This window comes from Desmodus rotundus, chromosome X, assembly GCF_022682495.2.
Source record: "Desmodus rotundus isolate HL8 chromosome X, HLdesRot8A.1, whole genome shotgun sequence".
Taxonomy (NCBI): domain Eukaryota; kingdom Metazoa; phylum Chordata; class Mammalia; order Chiroptera; family Phyllostomidae; genus Desmodus; species Desmodus rotundus.
Genome location: NC_071400.1, coordinates 62,898,396 through 62,912,449, shown reverse-complemented (window position 1 = coordinate 62,912,449; position 14,054 = coordinate 62,898,396). Strand labels below are relative to the sequence as shown.

The window sequence follows — 14,054 nt, the reverse complement described above, 5'->3', positions numbered from 1 at the left end:
CATAAAGAACCAAGGCTGGCTTTTACTGGCACTGGGCCTGGGGTAGGGTCAGCTAAAGTCTCAGAGCTCCCCAAAGGCCTGCCTCCACCTGCAGGCTTTCTGTTAGGCTTGGTGTCTGAAATAGCCTCCAGCTGTACTTAGCAGTAGAGCTTAAGATCCACAGGGCAGGGCAAGAGGGATTCCTGTGGGTGGGGCTATTGCTTCTCCTCAGACTGATGCTGCTGGCAGTGGAGTGCTTTGCCCTAACAGGTGGATTCTGCAGTTTGGGGAATGACTCAGCACAGGGATCATGGCAGCTGTTCGTTCAGTTCTCTCCCCAGACACACCAACCCCAGAATCTCCTCATGTGTCTCTAGTCCACTCTGCCCTCCCTTTGCCAGGACCCAGGGTAGGTGGCTGAAGATGAAATCTTGTGCATTGGCCCTTTAAGAGTCTCTTGGAGTCTTCAGCCATCTCTCCCTGGCGGACAGAAACCCTGGTGCTCTTCACAGCTGGGTGTTAGCTGGGCACCTTTCTGGTTCTGGTGCTATAGGCTGGGGAGACCAACTTGGGGTTTAGACCACATACCTCTCAGGGGGACCCCCCCCCCCCCGCCGGCTACTGAAATGTCCCTGTGGAACTTCTACTGCCACCCATGGGAGCCCAGCCAGTCCTCTCGCGCCTCCTCACTTCCTGCCAGTCTTGTGGTGGTGGTGGTATTTCTTCTATAAGTCCTTGGTTATGAGGATTCTCTCCAGCTGGTGTTCAGTTGGTTATTCAGGATGATTTTTCTATAATTTAGTTGTAATTCCAGTTTGGTCCTGGGAGGTGGTTAGTGTAGCGTCCACCTACTCTACCACCAGCATCTTGGATCTTTTGACTAGTTATTCATCAGTAAATAGTAACTGGACACCTATTCTATGGCAGACTCTTTGCTAAAAGCTAGGAAACAATAGCAGACAGTAACAGACACATTCCTTGCCATCATGGAACTTTCTGTTTAGGGAAATGAATGCCATTAATTAAAAAACTCATGCAAACATGTAATGTCACACTTGTAAACATTAAAAAGAACAGTGTTTTGGTATAAGGGCCTGTGATGACCAGATTTATTCGTATGGGAGGTCAGGAATGGTCTCTGTGAGTAAGCATGGTTTTCACTGAACTCTAAAGGGATCAGTCGGAGTTAATGAGATGTGGAAGTAGTGACCCATGAGACACAATGAATAGCATGTGTAAAGGCCCTTGGTGGATAGACCTGGGGCTATGAGAACTGAGGGCCGGTCAAAGTATGTTTGGAACGCAAGGGGAGAGGCTTAAGGTGGTGCGTGGTGGGGCTCAAGAAGTAGGGAGTTGTGGCCAGACCAATTTGCTATTTATTTGCCCTTTAATTTGAAGCCTTGAAATTATCTTTCACATAGGACAGATCGTAAGTACAAGTGACTAAACTGAGAACTTGCTTACTACCCAGATTTTTGTTCCTTACTTAGACAGGACAACTTCATGGAAAATTACTTCACTAGCCAACGAGACAACATCTTCCGAAATGTGGAGGTTCTGATTTACGTCTTTGATGTGGAGAGCCGCGAACTGGAAAAGGACATGCACTATTATCAGTCATGCCTGGAGGCCATTCTGCAGAATTCTCCAGATGCCAAAATCTTTTGCTTGGTGCACAAAATGGATCTGGTACAGGAGGATCAACGGGACCTGGTATGATACAGGACGGGTGCCGCAGCAAACAGGGGACATGCTTTGTAAACTTGCGTGGAGGTATAGGTACATTTGTCTCGTTTTTCAGGGAAAAAATCTCCACATAAGCTTTCAAACTAAAGTTCTGTCATTTGTCTTTTTTTAAACACTCATAAACAAATTGTCCATGGTAAGGGAAAGATGGTATTTATTTAAAAGATCATTTTAAGATTAGGTAAGGAACCTGACCACGTAATATCACTAAGTATGTTAACTGCCCCTGCGTTACTGTCCTTCCGGGCAGGAAGTTACTGTCAAGGCTAGATGAAGAAATACCACAGCTTCATTATGTTAACTTTGGAAACTATCTGCATCAGTTCAAGTGCCAGTTACACTGAGGTGGGCACAATGCCAAGTCCCTTATCACTGCACCGATATGGTATACTGATCTTTCCTAGAGTGGGAGCTAGTATACATAAATTTAAACCAGAAGCAGAAGGGACACAGTAGAAAGGACAAACTCTCCCAGCAAGACTGGCAAGTCTCAAAGTAGTCTAACTTTAGTTTGCCCAATATAAAATAAGAGGATTGGATTTTAAAGTCTACGCTGAAAGAGAGGGTCCTGTTTCTAAGGAATAAGCATGAGGGAAACAGTTTTAGAATATACTGGTGATATAGAAGAATACAGTTAGTTCCTCTGTGGGTTGGAGCCTAGGAGTCTAAGGATACCCTTTACTTAACTAAAGGATTTTTTTGGTAATAGCTGTGGTCAGGAATACTTTTTTCCTATAACTAGTTATGGTATTGCCTCCAGTGTTCCAGTGTTTGGGTATGTTTTCTTGTTTCTAGGTTAGCTTATAGGCTTTTAAAAACTACTGGACAGAGTTCTGTATTTGATTCTGAAAACTACTTTGAGTAGCTAATCTCTTTATTCCTTTCTCTCTCCCTCACTTAGTTTTAATTTTATTTTAGTACTGCCGAAAATCTGTATGTAGCTGGGGGCTTGAGATTGTGAGTGCTTTGATATGATTCTTGCTGTTGTTTGTTTTGTTTCCTTTACAAAAATCACTTCATTTCCTGTCGCAATTTGTAATAGAAAAAACTAGAGCATCCAACAAATGATCTCATTATGGATTTTTTAATTCTAATTTTAGTGATCAACTGATCTAAATACTTATACAAATCTCTCCAAAGATACATTAATTTTCTTTGTGGGATTTTAAACTAAATTAAGAAAAGTATATTCTGTTTTACTAAAGATTCAGACTTCAGACGTGGAAGTTTTAAAGTAAAAATGACTAGGTTACTTCCCTAAACATCAATTTCAAGTAAGATAGAAGTTTCTCTGTGTCAGGGCTCCTTAAAGAAACAGAGCCAATAATAAGTGTGTTTGTGTAGATAGATAGCTAGACAGACAGACAGAGGGAAGGAGCAGGGGGTGGGGAGAGAGCTTGATTGATGGGTTTTAAGGAATTGAGTCATGCAGTTGCGGGGACTGGCAAGTCTGCAGTCTTTGCGTCATGCCTGTAGGCTAAAGAGGCAGGAAAGATAAGATACTGCAGCTGGCTTCTGGAGGCAGAATTTCTTCTTCCTGGGGGTGGTGGTTTTTCCCTTTTAAGGTCTTCAACTGACTGCATGAGTTGCACCCACATCAAGGAGGGGAATCTGCTTTAAGTCTACTGATTTAGGTATTAATCTCTCCTAAAGAATAACTTCACAGCAACATCTAAACTGGTGTTTTGCCAAACTTCTGGGTACCATGGCCTAGCAAAGTTGATACACAAAATTAACCATCACTGTGTGTATACGCACTTACTACACACTCACCCATTTGTGGAAAATGTGTGTGTGTGTATTTGTATAAATAGGTATTTCCCATATGTTTGTGGGCACATACACAGATACATATGATGAATAGGTTTTTGTGTAGGGGGGGTGTTTGGGGGGTGTTATATCTGTATAGCCAAGTAAATACGGTCCAAACAGAATGCATATATGTATGCATGAGAGAAGGGTATCTACAAAGGTTAAAATATTTTGATTTTCAAAGTTTGACATGGGGTAGCGATCTTAAAATGATCTTAATCCCCGATCTTAAAATCTGGGGATTGGGTGATTTAGAATGTTATATGTGTTCTTTAAAGACTACTCTACATGGTAAATTTGAGTTTTTAACGTAGTGCTCTCAGGGAGTACTCCACACAACCAGCACGGGCCTGAAGAACTCCAGTAGCTGTTGCACTTTTAGACCTGACCTGAAAACATTTCTGCCACCTAGTTTCTGAAGTAATGTACACATTGAAAAATTCCGAAGAAAGAGGAAATGCTTTCTGTTTAAAATATGCTGAAATAATTATATCACAGCTTTTGCAAAGAAAGGGGAGAATGTATATTCTCATCAGTATGTTGGACTTTTAAATTCAGATTTTTAAAGAGCGAGAAGAAGATCTGAGGCGTCTGTCTCGCCCACTGGAATGTTCTTGTTTCCGAACATCGATCTGGGATGAAACTCTCTATAAGGTGTGTATGTTTCTCTGAGTTCCCACATTTTAGAGCATGAAAAAAAGCCAGAAGGGTATTACCAAAAGGAGAAGATTTAAAACTGTCATAGCCATCTAAATATGTTGAATTTTTGAAAAATCTATAATAAATCGTTTGAAAAATATAGAAATTAATCTTAAGAGATTTTGGTTGTGATCTTAGATCAGGTTGGTGGGCCTACCAACCACACCAAATTAGCCAGTTCGGTCATGAGTGATTTGACACTGATCTTCCTGACAGCCGAGGCTTCACTGGCTGTCATCCATTTTGACCCCAGCACCAGTCTCAGTGCTGACTGGAGCTGTCTCTAATATTCAGGTACTTCTACAGGATATACACTAGTCTGCTGAGGTTTGTATGGCAGCAGAAGAGCAATATTTAAGGGAGAGATTGGAGAATGGAGGCTCAAATTGAGACATGTTATGCCTAGAATTTGGTAGCTTCCACTTTCATGCCAAGTGGAGACTAGCGTGCTTTCAACCAGAAAGATTGTTCCCATTGCTGGAATGGATACCACGCTGCTTGCAGCAGTTGTAGAGGTTACAATAGTAGCTGTGTTATGGACGAAGCTGAAATTACCTTACTGGCACATAGGTTCCTTATCCTGCTTCCTCCCTTTCTCCTCCTGATCTAGTGATTTGAAACACTGGCTCCTTTAGGTCCTCCTGTGCTCAGACCTTTTCTTCAGACTGTTTCTGGTATCTTAGCGACAAGTCTAACTCCGGATGAGAAAACATCCTTCCCTGTCACTGGTAGCCACAGCCTCAGTATCAACTGCATCTGACAAGTGTCTACAACCAGAAGCACAGAAACCTGATTTACCAAGGAGAAAAAGAAACAAATTGGACTTTAAAAAAATAGCCATTGCTTTTATTTTTTAACTAATTCATTTTTTTCCCAATGTTACATTGACCCAGCCTCACTCAAATAACAGATAATTTTTGAGATTCCTGTCTAGGAAGTACTGTTCTAGATTAATTTGGGCCGAATTTCTCTCAAAGCCTTATTCCCAAAGAACAGGTAACCGTGAATAACGATGGACATGACGCACTGATAAGAACCAACTGCGGTGTGAAGGATGGCAATACATAACACGACCAAAGACATTTGGCTAATCACAACACTGCTGTGAGTGACAATGTCTCTGCTGTGGTTAGCTTTGGTGTCTTCTCCAAGGTAAATTCAGCAGTGACATTAACACCAACCTGGGAACTTGGAACCTGAAACCCCATGCCTAAGTAATAAAACTAATTGGAACAGAGATGTGGCACTACTATCTCTTACGTAAATGTTGCATAGAGCTAACCTGTTTTTATATTAAGTTTTATTCCGCAAGCACTCATCACATACCTGCTTGATGCTCTAGGACACGCAAATGACTAAGACCAGGTTCCAGACCTCTAGTAGGGGAGAGAAGAACACTCTACACCTTACCAGACTAATTAGAGTGAGATTGAAGGAAGTATTATAATGGAAATTCAAATAAAAGAGCCTTACAAAGAATAGAGGGAGGGTGTGGTTAATTTCACATCTTTTCATTAGTCATACTCCTCTAGATGAAGTCAGTTTTAGGCAAACACACAGTGTACCATTTGAAATTCAGTAGTTCATACAGCTGAAAATAGACCTTTTGGAATGACGATGCCGCTATTTTCTCTCGTATGTTATCCCATTGAGCGAAGGGGCCATTTGTCTGTGTGACTCCGATATTTTCACAAAACTGATTCTTAGAAGGATGTTAAATACAGCATTATCAGGTTCTGATTTTCAGTGCAGTCTACATTGTTAGATTTAAATATTTGTTGCATGACCGGATTAGAAGCTGGTTTAGCCCAGTAGTAGCTCAGAGTTTTCAACTTCTAAAATAACATGGTGGAATGAAGTTATTTTTTATTTTTAATTATCAGTATAAAAAAGTTTCTCCAGCATTTTACAAAAGTGTTTGAATTTTTTTTCAAAACTCCAACTGAAGGATAAATATCAAATACTAGCTTCGTTTTCTCATTTTATTTCTTTTATATCATATTTGTTATCAGTATTTGGGACTCAGTTATCACCATATTTTTCTGTCCATATGTTGTAGTGTGCTTACTTATTTGCAAAGGTCTGGGACTGGCTACCTGTTAGTAATATGACACCATGCTTCTGTTCTGTTAGGCCTGGTCCAGCATTGTTTATCAGCTGATTCCCAATGTTCAGCAACTGGAAATGAACCTAAGAAATTTTGCTGAAATTATCGAGGCTGATGAAGTGCTTCTATTTGAGAGAGCTACTTTTCTGGTGAGAACTTTCTGCTCTGCAGATAGACTTCACACTTGCCTTCTTTTATTCAGCAACGGAGAACAACACATTGCCACTTTCAGGAAGAACCTTCTCTCCTCTTGCCATTACGTTAGCGTGCATAGCCTTATTTATAAGGTAGTACTGTCAGTAAGCGACCTGAAAGATGGCCTTTGATTTGTAGCTCTTGAGTAGTTAGTGAAACTTAGGTATGCGTTACTACACAGTTGAGATTATTTCTGCAAATTGTTGTTCATTTGTGTTGAACTATCCCTGTTTCCTATTGAATTTTATTATGAAATGAGGGTTATTTCCCTTTTGAGGAAACTTGTATTCACCTCTTTCTCTAAAATACTTAGTTGAAAACTTTTTAACAGGGAAGAAGTGTTATATAGTTAACTCAGTGACATAGCTAACAGTTCAGCTGGAGAGGTGGAGGAGAAAAGAGGTATGTTGGTATTCTAATTTTTGTTATAAATTCATCTTAACTATATTAGAGCCTCCTGTATGTATAGCCCTGAGAGAGGATACAAAACCAATGTTATATTTATAAGTAAAATTTTTTAATAACAGTAACAGAAACTAATTTGAGATGTCAAAAAGCACTGCATAAGTAGTTGCTGGTCAGCTTAGTAAATGTAACTCATAAGAGCAGCTTACAGTAAATAATTTTTTTCTGAGCTCTGCCAATGCTTGGTGATTTTAGACACATTTCTTAATCTCTCTAAGTTTGGTTCCCCTTCTCTAAAATGGAGATGATAATATCTATATCATTGGTTTTGGCAAGTGACTCAGGTTTGTTTCCTAGTAGAAAATTTTGTCTCTATTTATTCAGCCTATAGGAAATGCTTGTCTGGTTTTATTAAAATCCAAAAATATGCGGGCAAGTGTTTTCAGCTGGCATGGGAGTCCATCCTGAGTAGATTCATTTATAAATAGTCAATTCTCAGAAGTTAGAATCTTTTAGTTAAGATTTTTAAATATAATACCAAAAGCCACTTGATTACAGGCTTCATTAATATTAAATATGTGAAGTACACCCCAAGAACAGCTAAGGATTTTTATTTACTTTTCCCTTGTGATTTGTAATTTTTTTAAATCAAAGATCATCCTGTGAAATATTGAAATAAAATGAACATTTAATGATTAAATTAGGTGATAACAGCAACAAGCCAAAGTAGATTGTACTTAAATGATCTAATAAAATTATAACCGAATCACTGGCTGTTGAAATTATGGATAACGTTGAAATATGCATAATGTTGGCAGCATATGGGACAGAGGAAATGAGACAGTAAGCCAGGTGCCAAGTCTGCCCTAAAATCAGGTGATCAAGAAACTGACTGACAGGTGCTTGCCTGGAGGAGTAGCTAGCAGAGGGTGATATGACTACATTGCATGTGTTTAAAGGGCTTTGTTCTTTTTCATAGGTGATTTCTCACTATCAATGTAAAGAGCAACGCGATGCCCACAGATTTGAAAAAATCAGCAACATTATTAAGCAGTTTAAGCTGAGCTGCAGGTAAGAGATCTTGTGTGATCTCTTTATCTCTGGAAAAAAATTGTTATTGTTATTTTTGAGAGGTTCAAATAACTGTAGTGGATCACACTTCTATATCCAGAATAGTTCCTTCAATTGAAAAGAAAGCTAACTGTAAGGGAGCCTGCAATTGACTGAGTGAGTGAAACTTACTTTCCTTTCATGTAAACTCAAGTGATATCGAAGAAGCATATGAAAAATATCTAAGCAGAGTACCCTTTTGAGATGTTTGATCTTGTTTGGGAAGAAATAAAAATTGTCCAAGAGAGTTTGAAGAAGAAAGAAGGATAATTTTCCCTACCAAATACCAAAATTTTATATAAAGCTACAGTAATTAAAATAGGGAGGTACTGATTCAGGAATGGTACAAAATAGTCTAGAAATGTCTAGTCATGTTGTCTCAGCTTTGATTAAATACAGTTTGAGTCTTGTTGGCATTGTGAACATAGGAAGATGGAATGGCTGAATCTCATAATTTAGTAAAGATTTAAGAATCAAAATTCTTATTCCGATAAAACTTTGATGCCCAGACAATAGAATGGTGTAAATGTACTCCTTTTATACCTTAGCATAAGAGGCACTTTGAGATATTTTGGCATGTTTAATGCTAACGTTTTTAATAAGAAATATTGAATGATGTGCAGATATAATTACCTTGTTTGTTTTCGAAGAAATGGGATCATTTCTTGAATTTCAGTGTGACTAAAATTCCAAAGCTAATCTCAGTGATAGGATTTCAACCTAAAAAGCTTCTTGAAATTAGAGAAATCTTTTATAACATGATTTTAACCATGGAGCTAAGTCTAAACCCACTTTCGTTTCACAGTCCATATCAAGTCCTAACTCTCTTTCTAAGTCACTTTCCAAAACATGTTAAATTCAGCATTAGAGTTTCTTTGGAAAACAAAGTGGAGTTAGTGATTAACTGTCTTGATGAAGTGGTGAATTGAGGTATAATGCTATGAAAATGTTTAACCTGAAAGATAAGAATTTCTTGGTATTATTTTATGTTCTTTACTCTTTTCTCTTCTCTCCCATAGCAAGCTGGCTGCCTCTTTCCAGAGCATGGAAGTCAGGAACTCTAACTTTGCTGCTTTCATCGATATCTTTACATCCAACACTTATGTGATGGTTGTGATGTCTGATCCATCTATTCGTAAGTTTAAACTTAGCAGACATAGGTTCAGAGCCACATGTTTATTAAATTATCCTAGAGGTGGTACTTTATTAGATACTGAAAATCTATTTTGTAATGAGGACGGTTGCACAACAGTATGAATGCACTTAAGGCCACTGACTTGTACGTTTAAAAATGGTTGAAATGGTAAATTTCTTGTTATATATATGTTTTACCAGATAAAAACTGTCTTAGTACTAATAATACATATTTTTCTATTCAATAAATGTATATTTTGAAGCTTAAAAATAATTTAGGTTCTACAGTATTATGTTTTGTTCTTGGCAACTTCAGAAATGAAGTAAGTGAATCTGGAGATTTTATTTTATTTTATTTTATTAATTTTTTTTAATTTTTATTCAGTTACAATTGTCTGCATTTTCTCCCCATCCCTCCACCCCACCTCAGCCAATCCCATCCCCCCCCTCCCCCCTGATTTTGTCCTTGTGTCCCCTATAGTAGCTTCTGTAGACCCCTCTCCCCACTATCCCCTCCCCACTCCCCTCTAGCCATTGTTACATTATTCTTAATTCTAAAGAAAAGAGAACCCAAATGTATGATTTATGCTATATGTGGTATAGATTTTAAAAGACTAGTCAATCTAAGCTCTAGACTATTAAATGTTGAACTGTTTTATATGTCATTGTATATTTCTAAGGACCATATTCCCACATTTGTGTTATGGCCGTAGACGGAGGTATTTGGTGCTTCCATGCCATAGTAGCCATATCCATCTCAGCCATTGAGATCGATCGAGGTTCTAGCAGTATTTTCAGGATGTTCCCAGAAGTTTAAATTATCTCTGATCTACTGCCTTTTACTGCCTTAGGTTAATATTAAAATAAAACATAAGATAATAGGTTTTATACTATGAGCCTCCAAATAAAAGATTTTGAAAATTTTTGATGTTTGAACTTTGTGTTTAAAATATAAACACATCTACATTTTCAGAAAAATTAAACCCTGGTTAACTTGGGGCTTCCTGTCCCTTTGTGTTGTCTGTGACGTACTACGTTGAGGGATTTGGCTCTCTTTTATTTGCTTATTTGTTTTTGTTAGTCAGACATTCCTTTGACTGACTGCACTTACTTACTGGGTATCTCCCCTACCCCTTCCCTCAGCTTCTGCAGCTACTCTGATCAACATCCGCAATGCCAGGAAACACTTTGAAAAACTGGAAAGAGTGGATGGACCAAAGCAGTGTCTTCTCATGCGCTGAACATTGCCAAAAGTTGTTTCAGAAGAAAATTGAAATACTGTTTCTTAATCTTAATGTTGTATTCGTGTACGTAGGCTCTGAAATGTTGTGATGCTTACCACTTCTGTATTTCTTCCCTACAATCTCCAGTCTTAATGTTTAACCTTGAATGTTATTTACTCAAATAGCCAGTGAGAAATTAGAGGACCTGTCCATTAAGTTGGCGTGATGTAACAGTAGCTGATAATGTGTAAGTGTTCTGATAATAAGGTTCTATAGTATGTTCTGATAACCTAGTTCCAATAATCGTGTGTGCCAAAGTCTCTTCCAATATTGTCTTGTATTCCTTATCAGATAGTAACCTAGATGTTTGGAATATTACTGTTTTCTCAGCATGCATTAAAAATATTCCTTAACTCCAATTGTAAATAAACTTTTGCAGTTAGGGATTTCAGTGTCTGTGTTTCTTTTCCTTGTTTATTTAACTTTTCCCTAAGATAGAGCAAGTTAATTTCACAGTTATTCTAGGGGAAGGGGACCTACTGGTTGGAAAATAGTATAAAATAAAGTTGGATGCAAAGGATGGAGCCTGATTATAGCCTTAAATCCAGGCAGGAGTGTTTAGAAATAATGGGTTAGGAAATGGAAACCATTGTAAGCTTTTGAGGAGGGGAATTACATGAAAGGAATTTTGAAAGAAAATTAAACTAGGCTGTATGGGCTGACTGATGGCAGTTGGGGAAGCTCTGATAGTAATCCAGGCCTGAGGTGTGTTAAAAGCCTGATTCAGGGTATAACTGGAGAAGGGATGAATAAAAGTTGAGGGGAAATAATAGGATTTGTGAGATGTAACTCTTCTTTGGGGTCCGGGAATGATTAATTTTTTATGTTCTATAATGCCTAATGGGATATGCCTTTATTATGCTTGTCAAGTGGTATTAAACTCTTTTTCAAGCTGGGAGTTATATTTGACATCATCCCCTAAGGAAAACAGGAAGCATTGTGAACTGGGAGAAAATGTAGCTTTATAACACTACCTAGAAGTACTCAAAGCCCTTAGGTTTTCAGTTTTCTATAGATAGGATAACAACACAAAAGTACTTAGGGAATCTACAGCACAGTAGACTCATTTCTCTTGTCTCTCTTAAATTTTTTTTAAAATTTTTTTCCATTACCATTTAGTCCCCTTACTCTCTTGTTTTATGTCGTGAAAAAGCTTCTTCCAGGCCACCAGAATTGCACTTTTTCCCAACTTACTATCCTCCTATTTTTTTTAGGTAGCCTGCATTATGTAGATTAAAAATCTCAAGATTTAACTGCACAGGACTAGTTTTATCAACAATTGTATTAATCTTCTGTAGAATGAAGAGTTTTTAAAGCAAACGTTTCAGATTTTTTTACTCTGTTAACATCTAGGAAAATGAAAAGAGCAAATGAACTGGGGATCTGTTCTGTGACTAATAGCAGTCATAATTTGGCACGTCCTCATTATCCTTAATATTTGGGGTGGGATTTGAAGGAGCTTCCCGAAAGCGCTTTCTTTAGAAGTTGGATGGATAGATATAGATACAGACATTAAATTAGAAGAGCTCAAAAAAAAATCCCATAAAGTTATATCATTACTCTATTTGCTCTTGGTTCAATTCTTGCTCAGATTCTAGTTGTAACTTAGATGTAGAGGATGTATAAAAGGATGAAAGGTTAGCAAAATAAGGTTATTATTCAACATAATCCTTATGGTAATGACTAACTACCCTTTGTCCCTGAAGACAAAAAAAAAAATTAAGATGGAGCCACTTAAAAACTGAAGGAAACACAAGTGCACAGTGAAGGCACGCACACAGAAATGGAGAGAAAAAATAAAAAGCAGATGTGAAACGTGGTCTGGTGCACGGGGTGTCAAATTCATTTTCACCAGGGGCCACGGCAGCCTCTTGGTTGCCTTCAAAGGGCTGAATGTAATTTTAGGGCTGTATAAATGTAAGGAGTAACAGTTAAGTTACTCCTTAACCGTTAAGCGAGAGCTCCGCACTGCCGCCAAGTAGAAACAAGGTGCCAGGTCAGATAAAACAAGTTGGAGGGCTGGATTCAGCCCGAGGGCCTTGGGTTTGCCACCTGTGGTCTAGTGATACAATGAGATGATGCTTTTTAACAGGCAATGTTAGCTATGTCAGTAGGATAGGGCAATGGTTCTAATTTGAACATGCATCAGAATCACTAAGAGGGGACTGTTAAAACATACTGCTTGCTGTCCCACCTCCACCACAAGAGTAGGTCTGGGGTGGGGCACATGAATCTGCATTTTTAACAAGTTCCCAGGTGATGCTGATGCTGATCCTGCTAGTTCAGGGACTATACTTTGAGAACAACTACTTTAGGGAAGAGAGGAAATGTAGGTATGGAAGCAGGAATGGGAAAACGTTCACCAGGCTTACAAGGTGAGTTGAAGGCATTATACCAAGTAAAATACAAGGTCTACCCAGAAAAAAGTCCAGCCATTTTTAATATAACAAAATTGGTTTGTGTGACATTGATGTGACCTGGCAGCCAAGGAGAGTGGGCTGAAATACACGTGTGAACAATGACAACGTCACTGTACTAGTCAGTGGGGGTGGTAATGCCATTGAGTGAGCATGTGTACTGTGAGGCTGTCACATTCAAAATGACTGAGCGAGTACAGCAATGAATCTGCATCAAATTTTGTGTTAAGCTTGAACATTCCTCCATGGAAACTTTGGATGATTCAGAAGGCTGCAGCAATGGGCAACTGGTGATTGGCATCTTCATCATAACAATGCACCTGCTCACGCATTATGTCTCATGCAGTTTTGTGATGAAACATCAAATCACCCAGGCGACTCAGCCCAGCTATAGCCCAGATTTGGTGCCCTGCGACCTCTGGCTTTTCACAAAAAATCACCTTTGAAAGGGAAGAGATTTCACACCATCCTTGAGAGTCAGGAAAATACGACAGGGCAGCTGATGGTGATTGGGTGAACTGTGTGAGGTCCCAAGGTGCGTACTTTGAAGGGGACTGAGGCATCATTCTATGTACAGTGTTTCTTGTATCTTCTTCAATAATGTCTCTATTTTTCATATTGCACGGCTGGATACTTTCTCGACAGACCTTGTATATAGTTTATTTAGGCCACTGATTCTCAAAGTAATACAAAATTTTGTGAACCACTGTTTTAGACAAAAGTAATGACTACAAACTTCTATTTTATAACTAAGATGTTGCAAATGGGAGCTACTTACTGCTAGCATAAAGAATACAGGTACCAGTTTGTATAGGGACCTAGTTTTCCCCAGTTTTAACCATCTTTATTTGCTAACCCAACAGAGTATCATGAAAACTTAGGTGGGTTTGCCAGATGAAAACAGTTCTACCTTTAGTTGAGTACTTCCTAAGTTTCAGGTTGTAATGCTTTATAAGGATTATCTCACTTAATCTTCACAAGAACCTCATGAGGTAGATCATGAACAACACGAGGATGTCCACTGTTACCCAACTTTGTTTTGGAAGTCCTACCCACAACAATCAGACAAGAAAAAGAAAATACATTCAAATTTGAAAGAAGTAAAACTCATTACTTGCAGATGACATGATACTATATGTAGAGAACCATAAGAAGTCCAAAGAAAAA

At 38.5% G+C, this 14,054-nt stretch overlaps 1 protein-coding gene across 6 annotated transcripts in view; it reads left to right on the top strand.

Annotated features, from left to right (window-relative positions):
• RRAGB (Ras related GTP binding B) overlaps positions 1–10,856 on the top strand; it is a 56,932-nt gene extending 46,076 nt beyond the window's left edge. For all 6 annotated transcript variants that reach the window (XM_045198623.3, XM_024564339.4, XM_045198625.3 and 3 more), the window contains 6 exons: positions 1,470–1,692; positions 4,096–4,191; positions 6,370–6,492; positions 7,923–8,014; positions 9,073–9,188; positions 10,331–10,856. In XM_045198623.3, coding sequence (XP_045054558.1) covers positions 1,470–1,692; positions 4,096–4,191; positions 6,370–6,492; positions 7,923–8,014; positions 9,073–9,188; positions 10,331–10,428 — 748 coding nt within the window. In that variant the 3' untranslated portion in view covers positions 10,429–10,856. The remainder of the gene's footprint in view (positions 1–1,469; positions 1,693–4,095; positions 4,192–6,369; positions 6,493–7,922; positions 8,015–9,072; positions 9,189–10,330) is intronic.
• Positions 10,857–14,054: the final 3,198 nt, after the last annotated feature.